At 45.9% G+C, this 23,849-nt stretch overlaps 2 protein-coding genes across 6 annotated transcripts in view; both read left to right on the forward strand.

Moving 5' to 3' along the window:
- LOC115468255 (E3 ubiquitin-protein ligase TRIM39-like) overlaps positions 1 to 1,977 on the forward strand; it is a 61,273-nt gene extending 59,296 nt beyond the window's left edge. For all 5 annotated transcript variants that reach the window (XM_030199814.1, XM_030199813.1, XM_030199815.1 and 2 more), the window contains one exon: positions 1,418 to 1,977. In XM_030199814.1, the coding sequence (XP_030055674.1) occupies positions 1,418 to 1,938 (521 nt within the window). In that variant the 3' untranslated portion in view covers positions 1,939 to 1,977. The remainder of the gene's footprint in view (positions 1 to 1,417) is intronic.
- The window catches only part of LOC115468254 (E3 ubiquitin-protein ligase TRIM39-like), an 872,633-nt gene that overhangs the window by 391,164 nt on the left and 457,620 nt on the right, over positions 1 to 23,849 (forward strand). The window lies entirely within an intron of this gene.

A 23,849-nucleotide genomic window follows, 5' to 3' on the forward strand; every position in this document is an offset into this window, starting at 1 on the left:
GTTTTTACGTTTGGGGAGCGTGCCAGGTGCCCTTGACCTGGATTGGCCACTGTCGGTGACAGGATGCTGGGCTAGATGGACCTTTGGTCTTTCCCAGTATGGCACTACTTATGTACTTATGTACTTATGAAACAGTTTTTGACAATTTGGGACCCTTATTTACAAATAATGAGCCCAAGAGGTAGGAGTTTCATTATTAACAATTTGTAAACTACCTGGGGTAAGGTTCATAAGAGGGGAAGGAGGTTAAGTTGCTCACACTCTAGACAATTGTAAGATGGTTTGGGAAGGGAGGGTAGGGAGGGTTAAGGAGTGGGGGGAACAGGGGGAGGAAACTAAAGTTTTGTGGAAACATTGTATTTTGGTTCACTGCTGGAGTTCCATGTCCTTTCTGGGGTAGATGGCGGGTATGCAACTTGTTTAATAATAGTGGAAGATACTGGAGTTTTCAGAGGGAGGGGCAGTTACGTGTGTATTAGTACGGACTGATAGATATTATGTTAAAAGTGGGTGTTGGGGATTCTGTTAACAAAAGGTTTAAAACTAAAAGGAGGGGAGGGCGGGGGAGGGGGTTGTTTGGGGATAAAAAGAAGAAAATGTTTTGACGTATGTGGACGGATTGATAGTTGTCTGTTGTATTAGAAAGGTTATTCGCTGAACATTGTGTATCGATGTTTTATATAATACGTCAATAAACAGATTTAAACAAAAAAAAAAGAACGACAAGGAGGATGCATCAGCTATTTGATTGTTTTGAGAGTACGGGGATGACGGCTGAGTGGGGGAGGGGAAACAGAGATTAACCTAATTCGCGTCGATGTTTTGACGTCATCCCATCGATTTTATCCAACCTCCTTGGTATGAATAGACTCATTGCAATAGGGAATACTGAAAAGCTGATATCCAATAAGATGAGTCAAATCTAGGAGCCAGGAAGGTGATAATGGCCAATAGCAGAACTCCTGTCATAGAAAAAGTGATTGACTGAAGAACTAGCCAATGAAGGTTAGAGCTGGTGTGTGAGGAGCCAATGAGGGTTAGCGGTGGGTGTGTGAGGAGCCAATGAGGGTTAGCGGTGGGTGTGTGAGGAGCCAATGAGGGTTAGAGCTGGGTGTGTGAGGAGCCAATGAAGGCTAGAGCTGGGAGTGTGAGGAGCCAATGAAGGTTAGAGCTGGGTGTGTGAGGAGCCAAGAGCTGGGAGTGTGAGGAGCCAATGAGGGTTAGCGGTGGGTGTGTGAGGAGCCAATGAGGGTTAGAGGTGGGTGTGTGAGGAGCCAATGAAGGCTAGAGCTGGGAGTGTGAGGAGCCAATGAGGGTTAGAGCTCTGTGTGTGAGGAGCCAATGGGTTAGGGGTGGGTGTGTGATAAGCTAATGAGAAGCGTTTGCTCATGTTTATTAATGTGTCTCCTCTCTGCAGTAAATCTGACTCTTGATCCTGAAACTGCTGGTCCTGATCTCGTCCTGTCTGAAGATCGGAAAAGTGTCAGAATGGGATACACAAGACAGAAAGTGCCGGACACTCCTGAGAGATTTGTTACTTATCCCTGTGTGCTGGGGAGTGAGGGCTTCACCTCAGGGAGACATTACTGGGAGGTGGAGGTGGGGGATGGGAGTTACTGTATATTGGGAGTGTGTAAAGACTGTGTGAGGAGGAAGGGGGGGATCAAACTGTCACCTGAGGAAGGATTCTGGACAGTGGGGCTGTGGAATAAACAGGGATGCTGGACCCTCACCTCCCCTAAGACCCAGATCTCCCTGAGTGAGTTCCCCCGGGCAGTGGGGATTCTGCTGGACTATGAGGCAGGAAAGGTCTCGTTTTATGATGCAGAGAATAAATCTCATCTCTTCACCTTCACTGACTCCTTCACAGGGAAACTCCGACCTTTCTTCATGAATTATTCTAAATTTCCTCTGAGAATCCGTCAGGTACCAACCTAGAATTAAACAGCAGGACTCAGGATTAACATTCCCAGACTCTCTCTCTCTGCTTGACAATTTGTACTTATATTATCAAACTCTTTATGTACAAATAAATCTGGGAAGCTCTGCTGCTCTTCCTTATGATTTCATAAAATCCAGCTTCTTTCCTGATATATTTCCTTAATCTCAAGTCAGTGGCAGGATTGTGAGAGGTGGAAGATTTTACAGGTTTGTGTTAAACGTGTTCAAAGAAATCATTGTTACAGAAATATTAAACTTTCAGGATTTCGTTCTTTCCTTATGGAAATGAAGTTTATTTCTTTCTATCCCAGTGGATTAACATAGAAGCCAGAAAAGTTTCAAACATGAGAGACAGAGATGGGACCAGAGCCTGTGAATGTGAGGACGGGTTTCATTGACAGAGTGGCAGAGATGGGTTTAGAGCCTATAAATGTAAAGAGAGGTTTTAGTGACATAGTGAAAGCAACAGATGATATAAGATATTGTGAATAAATAGTGAATAACAAAAATCTACTGATATATCAATAACCACGAGGTATGTTAAGTGAGACAGTAAGCTCAGTAGGGCAGGGACTCATTGTACTTCTATGTAATTTGTGTTAAATATCAGTGTCCTTTATGATCCTTCATAAATACTACAATGACTATAAAAATATTAGAAATAATTGGGAGGAGGAACAGCCTAATGGTTGGTGTAGCAGGTTGTAGACCTGGGAACCAGGTTTGATTCCAGTGGGTTGAGATCCTAAGGAGCCAGGTTCAATTCCCTCTGCAGCTCCCTGTTACCCTGGTAAGTCACCTAGCCGTAAATGCTGAGAAGTGTGTCAGCATTTATCTTATGCTAAATCTGTTAGCTGCCTTAGTAAAAGGGGCCCTTAATGTGGTGAAGTTAACCATGTGCTGGTCTGAATATCGGTCGGCACCCAATTAACATCCGAATATTCAGTGCCGGAGTCAGGACAACCCATAGCTTAGAGCGACTCAGATACAGTTTACCACCAGCAGCTGAATATCGGGCAGATAAATTTTAAGCTCTTTTAGTCAGGGATTCATTGTACTCTTGAAGGACACTTCTTTGGGGCCTGCAAGCTATATTTCAAAAGAAAACTTCTGATAAACTTTCCACATTCGCCAGGAAGTCCAGGGAAGGGAAGTAGGTGTCCTGGGCAGTGACCCCTAACGACAACCCTGAGCACCAGCAAACTTTACAGCTACAAAGTGTCCATCACATTATATTCAGGTACTTTCTCTGTCCCTACAGGGCTCACAATCTAAGCTTTTTTTTGTAGCTGAGGCAGTGGAGGGTCAAATTTACTACTTAGTAGCTTCATTACCTGCCTCCTAGACGTTGTATATTTAGAAAGAGTAAACAAGTGATTCACATCTACCCATTCCACTCCACTCAGTAACCCATTGGTAACGATTAGCACAAGGCAAGCCCCCAGCGCTGAAAAACTAAAAGTGGGCAAACGGGGAAGTCACCACAAAATGCTTTAATGCTTTTTCTGGTGTTTCCCCAGACAATAAGCCCACATTAGTGCTTAATGTGCCTTAGTAAAAGGGTCCGTCAGAGCAACAACCAACAGGTCAGGGTAAGAAAACCCCCACAAGAAGCAGACGGTATATCCGTTGAAACATGGCCCTGTGTCGGGTCTTGTACACATTACTACTACTACTACTACTTAGCATTTCTATAGCGCTGCCAGGGTTACGCAGCGCTGTACAAGTTTAACATGGGGAAGGACCGTCCCTGCTCAAAAGAGCTTACAATCTAGTGTAGGTATCATGAGTGGGGAAGGTGGTTATGCGCCAAAAGCAAGGGAGAAGAGATGGGTTTTGAGTAAGGACTTGAAGATGGGCAGGGAGGGCGCATGACGTATGGGCTCGGGAAGGCTGTTCCAGGCATATGGTGATGCGAGGCAGAAGGGGCGGAGTCTGGAGTTAGCGGTGGTGGAGAAGGGTACAGATAGAAGTGATTTGTCCTGAGAGCGGAGGTTACGGGTGGGAACATACGGGGAGAGGAGTGTAGAGAGGTACTGGGGGGCTGCAGATTGAGTGCATTGGTGCTGAATAAAGTTTCTTCAATTCAGCATCGGCTGGAGAGATTTCTTGGTCCACCCCTACTCTTTCGCACCTGATTAGTAAAAGGATCCCTCATTTATTTCGGGGGGGGGGGGGGGTTCAGTTTTATTTTTATTTGATCTTACACTGTTTATTTGTCCATCTCAGTGGTTTATGTTAATATAAATAACAAGAAATTATAATTTTAAATTTAAAAAATCATAAAACAAGAACAAATATGAGAATACATAACAATAATATACAGTAAAATAACAGGTCTTGTGCTTCCTCTAATGCTTTTGGCCCTTTCCAGCCCGCTGTTGGGATAAGGGGTCTAATGTTCCAATCACGCCTTGGAAAAGGTGAGTCTTTTGACTAGTTGTAAAGTTTTGGTATGAGGAATTCTAAGATCCAGAGGAAGTTTATTTGGCTTTAGTTCACACCTTTATCAGTAGTTGTTTTAGATGAGTTACATTCAGGTACACTAGATATTTCAGAGAAATATAGAAAAATGAAGGCAGATGACTATTATCCCTTCTTCTCTCCTAGAGATCCTTCGTACCTGTCCCAAGATTTCTTGAATTCCAATACTGTTTTCATCTCCACCGTTTCCATTGGGAGGCCGTTTCACAAATTCACCACCCTCGGGCTACTTCCCTTTTCACCTTCATCCTCTGCTTCCTCGTTCCACAGCTTCCTTTCAATTGAAAGAGACTCACCTCCTGTGCGTTTATTCCTCGTAGGTATTTAAATGTCTCTCTCATATCTCCCCTCTCCCCCTCTCTTCCAAAGTATGCATATTGTGGGTCCCTTTTACAAAGGCACTTGCCCAAATGAAACTACCCCAGGCTACCATACCCCCTGACGGTAATTTCAGATTTGGCACTCGCCCATAATGCCTGGACAATTTATTTATTTCCTCCTACGGCTGTAATCAGCAGTTGGCATGCGCTGACCGCCTAGATCAATGGGTGCCATTAAGGGCACGGGCCGGTTTTAGGATTCAGTTTTACCGTGTGCCCTTTTCGCGTCCCATTTTAAAATAGCGTGCCTAATACATCCTGATCCTCTTTGGTGTACAAAAGTTCTTTGCCCCCTAAACTGTACCATTCCCTTGGGTTTTTGCAAAGACTAGGGGACACTCAATGAAATTACATGGAAATACTTTTAATACGAACAGGAGGAAATATTTTTTCACTCAAAGAATAGTTAACCTCTGGCACCCTTTGCCGGAAGATGTATTAACAGCGGTTATTGTATCTGGGTTTGACAAGTTCCTGGAGCAAAAGTCCATAGTCTGCTATTGAGACAGACACGGGGAAGCCAGTACTTGCCCTGGGATTGGTAGCATGAAATGTTGCTACTATTTGGGTTTCTGCCAGGTACTTGTGACCTGGATTGGCCACTGTTGGAAGCAGGACACTGGGCTAGATGGACCATTGGTCTAACCCAGTATGGCTATTTTTATGACCCTGTATTAGAGACCCTATAATAAAGCGCATTAGAATCTGGACTTAGCTCTGTTAGGGCCCCTTTTCTATTAGCGTGGGACTTCCAAAAAATTAAGATGGGAGAACGTAACACCTCTGAAATAGGAGATGGTAAGTGTTCCTGTGTAAACTCAGCTTTACTCCACGTAAGATTGAGATATGAAAAGACCAAAGTTCAGACTGAAACAACTCCAAAGGTCTAATCTATAAATGAACAGTAAAGCAGTCTCTCAACACCACTTTGAAAGAATTGATTCTCTCAAGAGGAAAAGGACCTCAGAAACCAAACAGACCAACACCTTCTATAGTTTGAGTCTGTATCTCTAGGTTCCAGTTCTATCATAGGTCCAAAAACCTCTATTACTTTAAAATTTTTACAAAATGCAAATATTAATAGTTTTACCTCATTCTTTTATATATTTTTCATTATTCCAAAAGCAGCCTTTCATAATCCGTCAAAAAATTCAAAAAGTAGCAGTTAGCTTTAGCTACCCAACGAGACCCATTTCACTGATCTATGTGGCTTCATTAGGAGTCTCAATTCAATAGGGCATAGTTGCAGTCTGTTGCAATCTGTGACAGAAAACACTCTATTGTCATGCTGCAAATGAACAGTTAACTACTTATAGCCATCTTACTTACTAATTCAAAGGACTGAATTCGGCTCACTGCTTCCCCAGCATGGCATGACTTCTGGATATAGTTCAAATCACTCACTGCTTCCCCAGCATGGCATGACTTCTGGACACAGTTTAAATCACTCACTGCTTCCCCAGCATGGCATGACTTCTGGATATAGTTCAAATCACTCACTGCTTCCCCAGCATGGCCAGGTTCCTGGACACAGTTCAAGTCACTACCTGTTTCTCCAGCCGGGTCTGACTTCTGGCGGCCACACCTGAAATCATTCACTGCTTTACAGCACGACACCTCTCTCCCCCTTGAGTGGAACAGCTGCTTAACTTTTCCTCCAATCTTTCCCCAGCCTTGAAGAAGGTTTGTTATGAAGCCTTTCAACTTCTTCCCTTGTACCTGAGCTAGAGCAGCAATCTCCATGGGCTCACTTCCCAAGCCATCTTGGGCTTGGATCTCCTGTCCGACCTCTTTCTCCGCCTTCCATTCCATGGGCTCCTCTCCCTTTATGGTTCCCAGCTGGTCCTCTCCCTCCTGATTATTGCTCCACAGCCAATCCCCCTCTCCCTCGGGATCCTGGGACTTGTAGTTCCCTTGCTGCTTCCTTTGCTTATCCTCAGGACTTTGCAGAGGTTCTTGGGAACTGTAGTCCTCCTCCCTTCTCCGGCTCTTGGGAAACTTATGCCCCCTAGGATCCTGGGACTTGTAGTTGGAGTCCCGGGTATGAAACCTACCCATCTTGCTCCTCTCCCAGATTTCTTCTTCCCTGACCCTCAGGGGTTCCTCACAATACTTATGTTCTGCTATTTATAGAACTTCACACCATGGGGGGGGGGAGGGATTACCTGGGTCCCAAGGAACATGCGCTGACTTGTCTTCCTCTGCCCCCACCTTTACATAAACTCTGCCACACAGGACCGGTACAGGAGTATTAGATACCTTTCAGTCACCTAATCTGCCTCCCCCCCCAAAAGACATCATTCTTATATAGCACAATACACACAAAATGAGGGCAGTTTCCAAAAGGGCTGCTCTCCAGAAGCTTAGCATAGAATAGCAATGATTGTTGTATTCCACTTATACCTCAAAGAAGTTCAAAGTGGAAAACATTAAGGCCATTTTTACTGCACTAATCGAATAGATTCCAATAGGAATATTATGGGCGTCTGCAAGGTTAGCGCATCTTTGTAAATGACCCCCTAAGAGAACGGAAACAATTTTTGAGGAATTACAATAAAATTATCCTCTTCATATCATAAAACAAAACCTACGAGAGATTAACAAAGACGCAAGAGAAAAAAAACAATTATGAAAAATAAGATTTTTTAAAATAAAATAGTTTTCAATTGTTTCCTAAAGGATTTATAATCAGGAGTACTTCTAATCGGAATGGGGAGTTCTTTCCATAATTTTGCAGCTTGACACGCAAACGATGAACTTAATAATGAGTGTTGAGCAAGGAATAATTAGTATTCTGGGAGAAACAGAATAAGTTATACAGATATAAAGATGCCGAGCCATGCTGAACTCTAAATAGGACACAGTAAAATTTCAACAGAACTCTGTTCTCAAATGGAAGCCAATGTAAACAGATTAGATAAGGTTAAACATGATCAGTAATAGCTACGGGAAAAAAATGAATCTTACCACTATGTTCTGAATTGTTCTTATTTTTTTCGAGACAGATATAGGGCAAGCGATAAAAATCAAGTTACATTAATCAATTTGAGACAACAGGAGACTTTGGGGCAATAGTTGGAAGGAATCCTCCGTGAAATATCTAAGTATCTGACATACCTTTCTCAATAATGTCAACATTTTTTTAATGAGCAAATTAGTATGTGTTAAATGATCCTAATTACCAAACAACAAAACCCTTATCATAACTGAACTCTCTATTCCTGACTGGTTAAATGATTCTGTTACTAATGAACTTTAATGCAATATTACGATATGAAGTATTTATTCTTGATTGTTTAATCTATGCTGTTACGACACAATGTAAGCCACATTGAGCCTGCAAATAGGTGGGAAAATGTGAGATACAAATGCAACAAATAAATAAATAAATAACATATCGGCAAAAAGAAGATCCTAATTTCTGAAACCAATTGAATTTATTTCTTATCAAAAGGAACTAAGGGCCCTGTTTATGAAGCGTTTTTAGTGAGCGCTAAGGTTAGAGATGCCCGTGCTAAAAATGGTACATAAGTAGTGCCATACTGATGAGGCAGCCTGGACAGAGAAATCATATTAATTTGCTAATTCTGTTTAACTTTGGTTCAGTCCTGTAAATGGTAGAATGCCATCTGGTTTTAATTACTCAAATGTCTAGCTTTTGCTAGACTAGAGGTTAGAAAGGTCAGTGAGAAATAAAACTTTCTTTCTCCCTTTTTGAGTGATGGATTGTTAATGCTAGTTCATAGGCATAATAAATAAACCACATCTGGATGCCATTCTAAGCAAGGCATACTGGACAGTCTCGAGGGGATCAGCAAGCAGGCAATTTTAAAAGATTAGGCTGAATGCTGTTTAGAGAGGAGATAGTTTAGATTTAAATAATTTTTTGATAATTTAGATTTTGTCTTATAAGGAATTCTGATCTCTGCTTATTTTAAAATATGTTTTATTCTGTTTACTTAATAAGTTCTATTTCTCTTTGTAAAATATTATAGTTAAGTGTAGGACTGGCCTCCTGAAAGTAATAACAAACCATGTCTGTGTGCCATTAAGCAAGATTAGCCCCTTAATGAACCCAGCTTAAGTTATGAGTTAACCGGGAATCTGATTATGTGAATAATAATAAAATGCAGGAGATAGGTGCCGCATTGTCTAGTTTGAGAGGCCCCAGGTCGTAGGTCAGTTTAGGAAATATCTGAAACCTATGTAACTGATATTTTAAGTAATGTATAGAGATAATTAGTTCAAGACAGGGTAATCAATCTATTCCTTACCATCTGGTGAGAAAGGGGGGCTAGAGGGGTTTAGGACCATATATAAATGAGAACAGAAGCAGCTTATAGGACAGACAGACAGAAGACAGGACACCGAGAGCCAAGACACAGAGAGACAAGACACAGAGAGTTGAAGAAAAGGAGAGGTCTAGCGCTGATGTCCTACTTTGTTTGCTGGCAAATAAAGAAGACTTCTCTCTCATCCTGGTGTGTGGTGTTTGACTCCTGAAGTACCACAGATTCTGCTAACAATAGTGGTAATTCCTGCATCAATTCCTGGTGTCAGAAGTGGGATCCTGGACCCTGCATCAATTTCTGTCGCCCAACGTGGGGCTCCAGAAGAACTGACTGAGGAACACTGGCCGGGTATGTATTTTGTATTTTGTATTGTAATCCTAGGAAACTGTAATCAGCCCCTCTAAAGTTGAGGGAAGGGGAGTCTGATCAACTCTCAGCGAAGGCCTTAGTACCTTCTAGTCTAGTGGGGACTAGCAGGGAAACCGTCAGAGCTTATCTGTATCTGAACAATCTGAAATTGTTGGGTGGGATTTTTTGTACAGTGTGTGTGTGATGTATGAATGTTAAATGAGTGTGGACTTCTTATAGCTGCGGTTCCAGTTAACGCGAGTTCAACTGGCCAGCGACGGAAGGAAGTGATTGTTGTTTGTCTACCTTGTGTCTCGGGACGTGTGGACCCCTTACCACACTTCCAAAAAAATTTCCCTTCCTTTCTGTGTGTTGTAACTGTAAGCATTATGGGGGGGACATCGTCTAGTCAAACTGGTACTCCCCTAGATTGTATGCTTAAGAATTTTAAGAAAGGATTTTTAGTTAATGATTATGGACAGACTTTAAGCTTGAGTACTCTAAGAACTTTGTGTGAAGTTGAGTGGCCATCTATGGGAGTGGGGTGGCCCCCTGGTGGCAGCTTAGATATTGAAGTAATCCGGAAGGTCTACAGCATAGTTGTAGGAGAACCAGGATATCTTGAACAGCTCCCTTATATAGATTCCTGGGACAGCCTTGTTACTGACCCTCCCTCTTGGTTAAAAACCTATATGGGATCCCCGGTGAAGTTCATGCTGGGCCGCGTTCAAAGAAAGATTATTAGAAAATCTAAACTGGAGGAGGGAAAGAGCCCCAGGAAGCCCACCACCCAATCGGTGGCTTCCGCCCCTACCCTTCCGAGAAACCCATACTCTCTGATGACCCCTCAGATCTTGAGCCACCACCTTATGGCCCATTGTTGGGGTTCTGCTCCACCCCCAGAGATCCACGGCGTCCAGCCCAAGCCTCTCCAGCACAGGCTTCTCCGGATAGCTCCTCCCCTTCTGTGCAAACCCCGCCACATCCTAGGTTGGACTTTTCAGCCAGCATCTACCCTCCTCTGCCACATCCTTCCCTGTTAACCTCCCATGACCCGCTTTGGGCCCCACTCCCTGACTCCTCAACTCCCGACAGCCCAGCCTCTCCCTCTAGTACCTTTCCCCACTCATCAGGGGCCCAGCATCCCTTTCAATGGACTGAATCACCTGTGATCACCTCTCAGTCTATGAGTACCCCTCCCCATCCCTCAGGGGTTCAACACACCTCCCCTGAAAGGGTTAGATCCGCTGCAATCACCTTTGAGCATGATAAGGGGGTAGCTCCTGGCTCTACCTCAGGTTGCATTCCCACCTCCTCGAGAGCTCTGCCCCTCCGTCAGGTAACCACCACTCGACCGGATCCTAATAATCAGGGTCAGGTTATACAGGCACAGGCCTACCAGTATGTACCCTTCACAATCACTGATCTCCTGAATTGGAAGACGCATTACCCCTCTTATACTGAAAAGCCTCAGGCAGTGGTGGACCTAGTGGCTAGTATTATGGCCACCCATAACCCAACTTGGACTGATTGTCAACAGCTCCTCCTGACCCTCTTCACAACTGAGGAGAGGCGGAAGATTTTACAAAATGCTGAGGCCATCACGCGAGCGCGTGCCCCCGAGGGGATACAGGACCCAGAGGAATGGGTTAGAGCTCGGTTCCCTCGCGCAGCTCCAGCTTGGGATTCGAATAACGGGCAGCACTATGAACTGTTGTCTGGCTATTGCCGGGACTTGCTGGAAGGTATGAAGAAAGGTGTAAAGAGGCCCATTAATCTGGCAAAGGTCTCTGAAATTCTCCAAGGGGCAACTGAATCCCCTGGGGCCTTTTTAGAGCGACTAATTGAAGCCTACAGAACATACACCCCATTCGACCCTGAGGCACTAGAAAACCAGAGAATGGTGAATAGTGCATTGGTGGCCCAGAGTATGCCAGATATCCGGAAGAAGCTGCAGCGTCAGGAGGGATTCGCAGGGATGAATACCACCCAGCTAATTGAGATTGCAACAAAGGTTTTCGTTAATAGGGATCAGGAGATGCGCCGAGAGGCTGACCGGAAGATGCAGAAGAAGGCCGACCTCTTGGCGGCAGCCATTACTAATTCCACCCTTAACCGAGGTCGACCTCCAGCCAATGGGAAGCCGAAGTGGGACCCCGGACTGTCAGCCCGGCCTCGAGATTCCTTCAATCAATCCCGGCCACGAGGGGAGAATCCCAGACCACGATTGGAGAGGGATCAGTGCGCCTACTGCAAGGAAAGAGGGCACTGGAAAGATGAATGCCCCCAGAAGCGCCAGGGACCGAGAAGGGGACCAGGAGATCGAGGAAGCCGAGGCCGAGTTCGAGAGGGAAGGTATGAGCCTTCTGAATCCGACATCATTGGGATAGCCGAGATGGCAGAATGGGATGAATAGGACAGACCGGGTTCCTACAAACTGGGCTCCCAGGAATCCATGGTCAAGCTAACCATAGAGCTGAACACTCTGTTGTGACGGAGCGATTAGCGCCTGTGTCTGGAAAAACTGTCCGAGTGGTGGGAGCCACGGGGGTGCAGGACCGGAGGCCCTTCCTGACGACCCGTAGATGCCAATTAGGCTCACACACAGTCACTCATGAATTCCTGTATATGCCAGACTGTCCAATCCCTTTGTTAGGCCGGGACCTGCTGTCCAAGCTTAGGGCCCAAATTTCCTTTGACTCTGATGGCCAGACTTCGGTCTCCTTTCGGCCCCCGACATCCAGCCCTAAGGGCATATTGAGTTTCTGCTGCCCCCTTGAAGAAGAATGGCGGCTGCATCAGTCGCATGACCAAGTTGACCTACCCCTGGCCGACAGCTTCCAGGTCAATGGGGTATGGGCAGAAGATAATCCCCCAGGGTTGGCCCGAAATATTCCCCCTGTCCATGTAGACTTACTTCCGGGTGCCCGGCCAATCCGTCTTCGCCAATACCCAATTCCCCGAAAGGCTCTGGAAGGGATTCAAGCACATCTGAATCGTCTGTTATCCCATGGAATTATTCGACCTTGCCAGTCTCCATGGAATACGCCACTGTTGCCAGTCCAGAAGCCAGGGACTGAGGACTACCGGCCAGTCCAAGACTTACGAGAGGTCAACAAATCCACTATTTCATTACACCCTGTAGTGCCTAATCCATATGTCCTGCTTGGATTGATACCTTTTGGAGCTACCCATTTCACATCACTGGACCTAAAAGATGCCTTCTTTTGTATTCGGGTGGCCCCCGCCAGTCAACTGCTTTTTGCCTTTCAATGGGAAAACCCAGTAACAGGACGGAAGCTTCAGTATACATGGACCCGCCTGCCACAGGGGTTCAAGAACTCCCCTACCATTTTTGGGACTGCCCTAGGACAAGACCTTAAGACTTTTAAATCTGAGCCTTCCAGGCGAGTTTTACTCCAGTATGTAGATGACCTCCTGATTGCAGCAGTGACCCAGGAAGAGTGTTTCGAGGCTACCAGAGAATTGCTGGAGTTACTCTTGGATGCGGGCTATAAGGTCTTACGCTCGAAGGCCCAACTCTGTCAGTCAGAAGTGAAGTATCTGGGCTTCTGTATTTCCCAGGGAAGTCGGAGACTGGATGTCAGTAGGAAGCAAGCGGTTGCTGCAATTCCCCAACCCAAGTCCAGAAGGGAAGTTAGGGAATTTCTGGGAGCAGCCGGATTCTGCAGAATTTGGATTCCGAATTTCGCACTGATGGCGAAACCCCTTTACCAGGCCACAAAGGGGGGTGAAAAGGAACCATTTGAATGGGGACCTACTGCTCAACAATCCTTCATCGCTATAAAGAAAGCCCTACTCCAAGCCCCTGCGTTAGGCCTTCCTGATTTGGAGAAACCTACTACTACTACTACTATTTAGCATTTCTATAGCGCTACAAGGCATACGCAGCGCTGTACAAACATAGAAGAAAGACAGTCCCTGCTCAAAGAGCTTACAATCTAATAGACAAAAAATAAATAAAGTAAGCAAATCAAATCAATTAATGTGAACGGGAAGGAAGAGAGGAGGGTAGGTGGAGGCGAGTGGTTACAAGTGGTTACGAGTCAAAAGCAATGTTAAAGAGGTGGGTTTTCAGTCTAGATTTAAAGGTGGCCAAGGATGGGGCAAGACGTAGGGGCTCAGGAAGTTTATTCCAGGCGTAGGGTGCAGCGAGACAGAAGGCGCGAAGTCTGGAGTTGGCAGTAGTGGAGAAGGGAACAGATAAGAAGGATTTATCCATGGAGCGGAGTGCACGGGAAGGGGTGTAGGGAAGGACGAGTGTGGAGAGATACTGGGGAGCAGCAGAGTGAGTACATTTATAGGTTAGTAGAAGAAGTTTGAACAGGATGCGAAAACGGATAGGGAGCCAGTGAAGGGTCTTGAGGAGAGGGGTAGTATGAGTAAAGCGACCCTGGCGGAAGATGAGACGGGCAGCAGAGTTTTGAACTGACTGGAGAGGGGAGAGGTGACTAAGTGGGAGGCCAGCAAGAAGCAGATTGCAGTAGTCTAAACGAGAGGTGACAAGGGTGTGGATGAGGGTTTTGGTAGAGTGCTCGGAAAGAAAGGGGCGGATTTTACGGATGTTGTAAAGAAAGAAACGACAGGTCTTGGCGGTCTGCTGGATATGAGCAGAGAAGGAGAGAGAAGAGTCAAAGATGACCCCAAGGTTTCGAGCTGAGGAGACAGGGAGAATGAGAGAGCCATCAACAGAAATAGAAAACGGGGGGAGCGGGGAGGTGGGTTTGGGGGGGAAAATGAGAAGCTCTGTTTTGGTCATATTTAATTTCAGGTGGCGTTGAGACATCCAGGCAGCAATGTCAGACAAGCACGCTGAAACTTTAGTTTGGATGCAAGGTGAGATATCAGGGGTAGAAAGGTAGATTTGGGAGTCATCAGCATAGAGGTGGTAGGAAAAGCCATGGGATGAGATTAATGAACCAAGGGAAGAAGTGTAGATAGAAAAGAGGAGGGGACCAAGAACAGAACCCTGGGGTACGCCGACAGGCAGAGGGATAGAAGTAGAAGAGGATCCACCAGAGTGAACACTAAAGGTGCGGAGGGAGAGGTAGGAAGAGAACCAGGAAAGGACAGAGCCCTGGAATCCAAGTGAGGACAGGGTATCGAGAAGTATGCTGTGATCGACAGTGTCAAAAGCAGCGGAAAGATCAAGAAGAATGAGGATGGAATATTGACCTCTGGATTTAGCCAGTAATAGGTCATATGTCCACGAGCGACAGGGAGTTGCTCTGGGTGTGCTGACCCAGATGATGGGATCCTGGCAGAGGCCTGTTGCATACTTGTCTAAACAGCTGGATGGAGTGGCTAAAGGATGGCCAGCCTGCCTGAGGGCCATTGCAGCAACAGCCTTACTGGTCCAGGAAGCTGATAAGTTGACCTTGGGGCAAGAACTGGTTGTCAAAGTCCCCCACGCAGTTCTCACCCTCATGGAGTACAAGGGCAACCACTGGTTTACAAATAGCCGCATGGTTAAGTACCAAGCCAGCTTATGTGAGAATCCACAGATACACCTGGAAACAGTGGCTACATTCAATCCTGCCACTCTTTTGCCAGCATCCGAGGGACCACCGGATCATGACTGTATCCAAACCATGGATGAAATGTACTCCAGTCGACCAGATCTTAAAGATGTTCCTTGGAGGGACCCAGATGTAATTTATTTCACAGATGGAAGCAGTTACGTGGAGAACTCCAAGCGATTGGCAGGCTATGCTGTGGTGACAGAGGACAAGGTGATAGAAGCAAGAGCCCTGCCCCAAGGAACTTCAGCCCAGAAAGCAGAACTTGTGGCCCTCATACGAGCTCTGGAGCTAGCAGCAGGACTGGTGACCAACATTTATACTGATTCCAAGTATGCCTTCACAACTCTACACGCTCATGGAGCTTTGTATAAGGAAAAGGGACTCATAAATGCCGCAGGCCAACCTGTTAAGTGTGGACCTGAAATACTTCAGTTGCTAGAGGCCGTTTGGGCCCCTAAAAGGTAGCTGTCATTCACTGCCGGGGACACCAAAGGACAGATACTCCAGTGGCCCGAGGGAACCGCCATGCTGATCGGGTGGCCAAGGAAGCTGCTCGAGGACCTCCAGTAGGTACTGTGACCCCCCTGTTCCAAATTCGACTGCAAGAATGGACGCCTATGTACACCCAAACGGAAGAGAAATGGGCTCAAGAAGAAGGGGCAGTAAGGAGACCTGATGGTTGGTTACATCTCCCTGATACCAGAGTTCTGGTGCCACGCCACCTAGCTTGGCCTGTAGTGTCTCAAGCTCATGACCTATCACACTTAAGGAAAACAGCACTAGCCCGCCTACTCAGTCGAGTAGTGGTCCTGGAAGGATTGGATAGTCTGGTTGCCACTGCCTCTGCCTGATGTACTCTCTGTGCCCAGAATAATGCTCGTCAGGGACCCCGTATTCCACCAGGAGTTCAGTCCAGAGGACTAACACCCTTTGAGTCCCTAGTCATAGACTTCACAGAAATGCCCAGGAGCGGTAGGCTCCGATACCTCTTGGTCATGGTCTGCACTTTCTCTGGGTGGGTGGAAGCATACCCTACAGTCACTGAGAAAGCTACAGAAGTAGCTCGAGCCCTCCTTAGGGATGTCATCCCCAGGTATGGACTGCCCCTTGCCATAGGCTCAGATAATGGTCCCGCCTTTGTTGAAGCCACACTTCAGGCCCTGTCCCGCGCATTGCGCATTACCTGGAAATTGCATTGTGCCTACCGTCCCCAGAGTTCAGGACAGGTTGAGCGGGCAAACAGAACCTTGAAAAATAGCCTAGCAAAGATTTGTCAGGAAACCCAACTGAAATGGCCACAGGCACTGCCACTAGCCCTCTTCCGCCTCCGATGCACCCCAACTAAAGGAACGGCCCTCTCTCCCTTTGAAATTGTGTATGGGAAGCCCCCAGCCATTTTGCAGGGAATTAAGGGAAACATAGGGACTTTAGGGTCTGCCCAGGTGCAGGAGCAGGTAGCCCTCTTGGCCCGGATAATTTCTGAGCTTCAGTCTTATGTGAGAGAAATAAACCCTGTCCCCTTGCAGGCTCAGGTACATCCCTTCCTGCCAGGGGATAGAGTTTGGGTGAAAGACTGGAGGCTCCACCCTTGGGGCCCCGGTGGAAAGGACCTTTTACTGTTTTGCTTTCTACCCCTACAGCTGTGAAGGTCACAGGGATAACTCCATGGGTCCATTGGTCTCGAATCAAGTCTGCTGACCAGACTGAGCCCAGCACGGATCAGACGGAGCCTAAACAGTGGAGAGCAGAAAGTGATCCCGCGGAGCCATTGAAGCTGCGCTTGACCCGAACCAGAGAATCTACTAGCTGAAGAGAAGGGTCAACTGCATACCGCAGGAGCTGCTGGAATTCGGCTTCATACTGAGACTTTTTCTTGCCCTGATTTTGGCTTTCCTGGAATTCGAGAGCTTGATCCTTGTCAGTTGAAGTTCTATCCCAACTGGTATAAGAACTCAAAGACTGAGAACATTATATTAGAGTAATCTGTGACTAGCACAGACTGTTGGAATGTATGGAGTTGGGATCACTATAGTCCCCAGAGTTTGAGTTGTGAGACTTATCTCTGCATAAGCTGATTTTAGTCTCAAAGGGGGGAATGAGGCAGCCTGGACAGAGAAATCATATTAATTTGCTAATTCTGTTTAACTTTGGTTCAGTCCTGTAAATGGTAGAATGCCATCTGGTTTTAATTACTCAAATGTCTAGCTTTTGCTAGACTAGAGGTTAGAAAGGTCAGTGAGAAATAAAACTTTCTTTCTCCCTTTTTGAGTGATGGATTGTTAATGCTAGTTCATAGGCATAATAAATAAACCACATCTGGATGCCATTCTAAGCAAGGCATACTGGACAGTCTCGAGGGGATCAGCAAGCAGGCAATTTTAAAAGATTAGGCTGAATGCTGTTTAGAGAGGAGATAGTTTAGATTTAAATAATTTTTTGATAATTTAGATTTTGTCTTATAAGGAATTCTGATCTCTGCTTATTTTAAAATATGTTTTATTCTGTTTACTTAATAAGTTCTATTTCTCTTTGTAAAATATCTTTTTAATTCAGTCTTTGTCTGCAGTTTAAGAGGTCATCTGGTTTGAATTATCCACAGTCCTAGCTAGTTCTGTGTATGAAGCTAAAGGTGAAAGAGGTCAGGAAAAGTCAACTCTTTTCCTTGATAGATTATAGTTAAGTGTAGGACTGGCCTCCTGAAAGTAATAACAAACCATGTCTGTGTGCCATTAAGCAAGATTAGCCCCTTAATGAACCCAGCTTAAGTTATGAGTTAACCGGGAATCTGATTATGTGAATAATAATAAAATGCAGGAGATAGGTGCCGCATTGTCTAGTTTGAGAGGCCCCAGGTCGTAGGTCAGTTTAGGAAATATCTGAAACCTATGTAACTGATATTTTAAGTAATGTGTAGAGATAATTAGTTCAAGACGGGGTAATCAATCTATTCCTTACCATCTGGTGAGAAAGGGGGGCTAGAGGGGTTTAGGACCATATATAAATGAGAACAGAAGCAGCTTATAGGACAGACAGACAGAAGACAGGACACCGAGAGCCAAGACACAGAGAGACCAAGACACAGAGAGTTGAAGATAAGGAGAGAGCTAGCGCTGATGTCCTACTTTGTTTGCTGGCAAATAAAGAAGATTTCTCTCTCATCCTGGTGTGTGGTGTTTGACTCCTGAAGTACCACAGATTCTGCTAACAAAAGTGGTAATTCCTGCATCACTGAGACAGACCTAAGGTCCATCAAGCCTAGCATCCTAACAGTGGCCAATCCAGGTCACAAGTACCTGGCTAGATCTCAAAACAGTACAATACATTTTATGCTGCTTATGCTAGAAATAAGCAGTGGAGTTTCTCCAAGTCTATTTTAATAATGGCTTATGGACTTTTCTTATCCAAACCTTTTTTAAACCCCGCTAAGCTAACTGCTTTTACTACATTCTCTGGCAACGAATTCTAGAGTTTAATTACACGCTGAGTGAAGAAATATTTTCTCTGATTTGTTTTAAATTTACTACTTTGTAGCTTCATTGTATGCCCCCTAGTCTTACAGACTGTTGCTTTCATTTTAAAATGAACAAATGCAACAAAACAAAACAAGAATTTGACACTCGGCATTTGCAAATAAAAGAAGCTATTTGAAATTATTCCTGTAAAAAGAAATCAAAATGAAATGAGCTAAAAAAAAATCTAGAAAATCTCCCCAAAACAAGGTGAAACTCTCCTACCTCCCTATAACCAGCTTAGTAAACAGGGCCCTGAGTCTTATCGACATTTAGTTTCAAACAGAATTTCTGCATCCATCCTTCTACTATTTTTATGCTAGTGGATATACTAGGGGACCCTTTTACTAATCCGAGGTAGGCTCTACATGCGTGCAAATGAGACTTACCACCAGGCCAGCGTGCCCCCCTGGTGGTAATTTCAGATTTTTTTTTTGTTACATTTGTATCCTGCGCTTTCCCACTCATGGCAGGCTCAATGCGGCTTACATGGGGCAATGGGGGGTTAAGTGACTTGCCCAGAGTCACAAGGAGATGCCTGTGCCTGAGGGAATCGAACCCAGTTCCTCAGGTCCAAAGTCCACCACCCTAACCACTAGGCTACTCCTCCACCCATTTGGTTCACACCCATAATGCCTGGAGGAATTATTTATTTATTTCCTCCCACGTGCGCCTTTTCTGGCAGTAATCGGCAGTTTGCGCGTGCTGACAGGTCACCGCGCGTGTAGCGAGTGAGCCCTTACCGCTAGATCAATGGGTGGCGTTAAGGGCTCAGGATGGTTTTAGATGTGTGTCTACACTGCCAGAGGCCACTTTTTACCGTGGCTTAGTAAAAGGGGCTCCTAGATTTGGCTTGTTCAAGTGATGAGAAGATAGGGATAAGAAAGGTAATGTTATCAACATTGTAGACCAACTTCCTCTAACAAAAACCAAGGGGCCACCTTTGCCACACGCCGAGGTTCCTTTTACCACAGTGGGTAAAAAGCCCCCAAAAAAGAAATGGTCACATGGTAAGTTTTGCACTTGCCACGTAGCTATTTCGGGGGGGGGGGGGGGGGGAGCATGTACTGCCAGCTGTTGAGGTGGCAGTAAGGGCTCCTGCGTTAACTCGGTATTAACCCCCTGTGGAAATAAAGAAACCACTAGTCTTGCTTAATGGTTGTGCCGGCCTTGCTGCCCCCTTCCTGAGACCTTTACTTGCTTTAGAGAGCTGGGCTGTGCCCCTGCCCCAGGCGCCAGGTTACACACAGGAAGCTCCATGGGGAGAGGTCACTGCTGCCCTCCCTGCAGTTCCCAGACCCCTGGATCCTTGTCACTGGGAAAAAGGGGAGGAACTGGGAAGCAGGAGGGTGGGCAGATAATGCAGGTGCTTCAAATTCCACAAAGATCCTGTTCCAGAGAGCCAGTCCTTATCTTCACACTCACTACAAGCTACAGAAACTGAATTCCTGCTCTCATTTCCTGTAGGAATCATGGCTGCTGCAAACCCTGTTGAGAGACTGCAAGAAGAAGGTATCCTGTTCTATCTGTCGGGATTATTTTAAAGATCCAGTGATGACAGACTGTGAACACAACTTCTGTCATAAGAACATAAGAGTAGCCATACTGGGTCAGACCAATGGTCCATCTATCCCAATATCCTGTTTTACAAACAGTGGCTAAGCCAAGTCACAGATTCCTGGCAGAAACCCAAATCGCAGCAACACTCCATACTACAAATCCCAGGGCAAGCAGTTGCTTCCCATGTCTGTCTCAATAGCAGACTATGGACTTTTCCTTCAGGAATTTATCCAAACCTTTTTTTAAGCCAGATATGCTAACCGCTGTTACCACCTCCTCCAGGTAAGAGTTGCAGAGCTTAACTATTCGTTGAGTGAAAAAATATTTCCTCCTATTTGTTTTAAAAGTATTTCCATGTAACTTCCTCAAGTGTCCCCTAGTCTTTGTACTTTTGGAACGAGTAAAAAAATCGATTTACTTCTACTTATTCTACACCACTCAGGATTTTGTGGACCTCAATCATATCTCCCCTCATCCGTCTCTTTTCCAAACTGAAAAGCCCTAACCTCTTTAGCCTTTCCTCATACGACAGGAGTTCCACCATCCCTCTTCTTTGAACCTTTTCTAATTCCGCTATATCTTTTTTGAGATACGGCGACCAGAACTGAACGCATGTGGGTAAGAGGAACCCGAATTATAGCTACGTCTTGCAAGGTTCCACGTTAGGAGTTACGGATCAAGAAAGGGATCTGGGTGTCGTCGTCGATGATACGCTGAAACCTTCTGCTCAGTGTGCTGCTGCGGCTAGGAAAGCGAATAGAATGTTGGGTGTTATTAGGAAGGGTATGGAGTCCAGGTGTGCGGATGTTATAATGCCGTTGTATCGCTCCATGGTGCGACCGCACCTGGAGTATTGTGTTCAGTACTGGTCTCCGTATCTCAAAAAAGATATAGTAGAATTGGAAAAGGTACAGCGAAGGGCGACGAAAATGATAGTGGGGATGGGACGACTTTCCTACGAAGAGAGGCTGAGAAGGCTAGGGCTTTTCAGCTTGGAGAAGAGACGGCTGAGGGGAGATATGATAGAAGTGTATAAAATAATGAGTGGAATGGATCGGGTGGATGTGAAGCGACTGTTCACGCTATCCAAAAATACTAGGACTAGAGGGCATGAGTTGAAGCTACAGTGTGGTAAATTTAAAACGAATCGGAGAAAATTTTTCTTCACCCAACGTGTAATTAGACTCTGGAATTCGTTGCCGGAGAACGTGGTACGGGCGGTTAGCTTGACGGAGTTTAAAAAGGGGTTAGATAGATTCCTAAAGGACAAGTCCATAGACCGCTATTAAATGGACTTGGAAAAATTCCGCATTTTTAGGTATAACTTGTCTGGAATGTTTTTACGTTTGGGGAGCGTGCCAGGTGCCCTTGACCTGGATTGGCCACTGTCGGTGACAGGATGCTGGGCTAGATGGACCTTTGGTCTTTCCCAGTACGGCACTACTTATGTACTTATGTACTATTGGTACCCACATTTACCAAGACAGCTGACTCCTCCCTTGCACTAAGATCCTGTCTAGGTGACGCGTGAGGTCCGCCACCTTTGCACTAGGCAGTCACCAGGTGATCCTCATGTCCACCAGCCACCCAGCTATCTATATGCCTAATGATTAAATCACCAACTACAACAGCTTTCCTAACCCTTCTCTCCTAAGCAGAAGTTCTTGGAGACATATCCTTGGTGCAAGAGTATAGTACATCCTCTGGTGGGCAGGTCCTGGCTTCAGGAGTACTTCCTACTTCACCAGGGTGATGCTCTCCTTCTAGGACAGGGGCTGCCAGACTGGAGGTGGGACTTCTCTACAACATCCCTGTAGTTCTACTCTATGTACCCTTCTGTCTTCCTCAGCTCCACCAAGTCTGCTATTCTAGCCTCAAGAGAACAGACCCATTCTCTGAGAGCTAGGAGCTCTTTGCATCGTGCACACAAATATGACATCTCACCAACTGGGAGATAATCATACATGTTACACTCAATGCAAAAGACTGGATAGCACCCTTCTCGCTGCTGGATGCTGACTCCATCTTAGTGTTTTTGAGTTTTTCAATAATTTAAAACTTGCTACAGTATTAAGGATATTAGCCTAATGTAACCCTAACGGGTTAAAACTAATTACCTTTGGAGGGCCCCGGAGGCTGAGCGGCAGTGTGGGTGGCCCGGGACGAGGCCGCTGGTCGGAGGGGTGTTGCAGGAGATGGCGTCGCGAATTTCTGGGGCCCGGGGATGGTTGGGCACGTCCTCAGCTGGGTTTCCCCGGTATCTTCGGGCCCTGTTTTGGGGCCGGTGGCGGAAGGAGGGGGTGTTCCCATAGGACCGGGCACTTTGGGCGTCTTTGCAGCCGTTTGGGGACAATTGGTGGTGGGGGGGGGGGGGGGGGGTTGGTGGTCCGGAGGGGGGCTGCGGAGCATTTTGGGAGTTCTGGCGCGGGGGCGCTGTAGACTTGCATCCGAACCGCGTTTGAGAGGATGCCAGTAATGAAGGGAACCAGGCTTCCGGCAGGAGAAGAAGGCCCAGTTTGCGGCCTAGCCAGCGGGAGGGGTGAGGAGTGACGTAACGAGTGTACGTGTCCATCCATGGAGCTCCAGTAGGCCTCACTGAGGCCTGGGGCTCGATTTTTGTTAGGCCCGGCCGGAGTTCCATCGTTTTCAGCAGTTTGGGTTTTTTTTTGTTTTGTTTTGGCTCCGTTTCGGGAAGGAGTCCCTCGGGATCGGAACTGTGGGGGTCGTCATGTCAAGGGACCTTCAGGAATAAGGTAAGGAGTTGAGTGACCCAAACTTTTATTCAGTTTTTTTTTAATTTGTGGGTTTGGGGATTTTATGTTCTGGGAAGGAAAGGATTAATTGGATTAAAAAAATTTTTTTGTAGTTTTGGGTTCGGGGAGTTTTATTAATATTTTCTGGGGGTTTTAAAAGTGTAAATTTCAATTTTAAGCAGTAGTTTTTACGGGAAGGCTAAAAAGGGGTCTATTTTGGGGTTTAAAATTATAAATTTGACGCTGGAGATGCAGAAAGGATTAATTTAATTTTTGAAGTAGGAATTAATTTAATTTGGGATGTGTAAATGTTTTGTTTTGGTTTTCGTTTTTAGAAAAAGGTGGGACAAACAGTAAAAATAAATATTTTTGAAAAATAAAAACATGATTCAGGGCCAGGGGGAATGAAGGGCTGAATTGTAGTTTAAATTTCGGTACAGTTTGGGGTAAGGTAGGATGACTTCTATGGGGAAAAGGAAAATGGAGCCTGGGCTGAGTCACTTGAAAACGCTATAGCTGACGGTTGGCAGAAGGAGCTGAAGATAAGGGAGCGATAGGTTGTGTGCTGAGGTGTGTCAGTACTGATTACTTAATTCACTAATAGGAAGGGAGGGATCCTCAGGAGCTTAGCCTAGAATGGGTGGAAGAGCTGGTGGTTGGGAGGCGGGGCTAGTGCTGGGCAGACTTATACGGTCTGTGCCAGAGCTGGTGGTGGGAGGCGGGGATAGTGCTGGGCAGACTTATACGGTCTATGCCAGAGCCGGTGGTGGGAGGCAGGGATAGTGCTGGGCAGACTTATACGGTCTGTGTCAGAGCTGGTGGTGGGAGGCGGGACTGGTAGTTGGGAGGCGAGGATAGTGCTGGGCAGACTTATACGGTCTGTGCCAGAGCTGGTGGTGGGAGGCAGGGTTGGTGGTTGGGAGGCGGGGAGAGTGCTGGCCAGACTTATACGGTCTGTGCCCTGAAGAGGACAGTACAAATAAAAAGGTAGCACATATGAATTTATCTTCTTGGGCAGACTGGATGGACCGTGTGGGTC

Source organism: Microcaecilia unicolor, chromosome 4, assembly GCF_901765095.1.
Source record: "Microcaecilia unicolor chromosome 4, aMicUni1.1, whole genome shotgun sequence".
In the NCBI taxonomy this organism is placed as follows: Eukaryota; Metazoa; Chordata; class Amphibia; order Gymnophiona; family Siphonopidae; genus Microcaecilia; species Microcaecilia unicolor.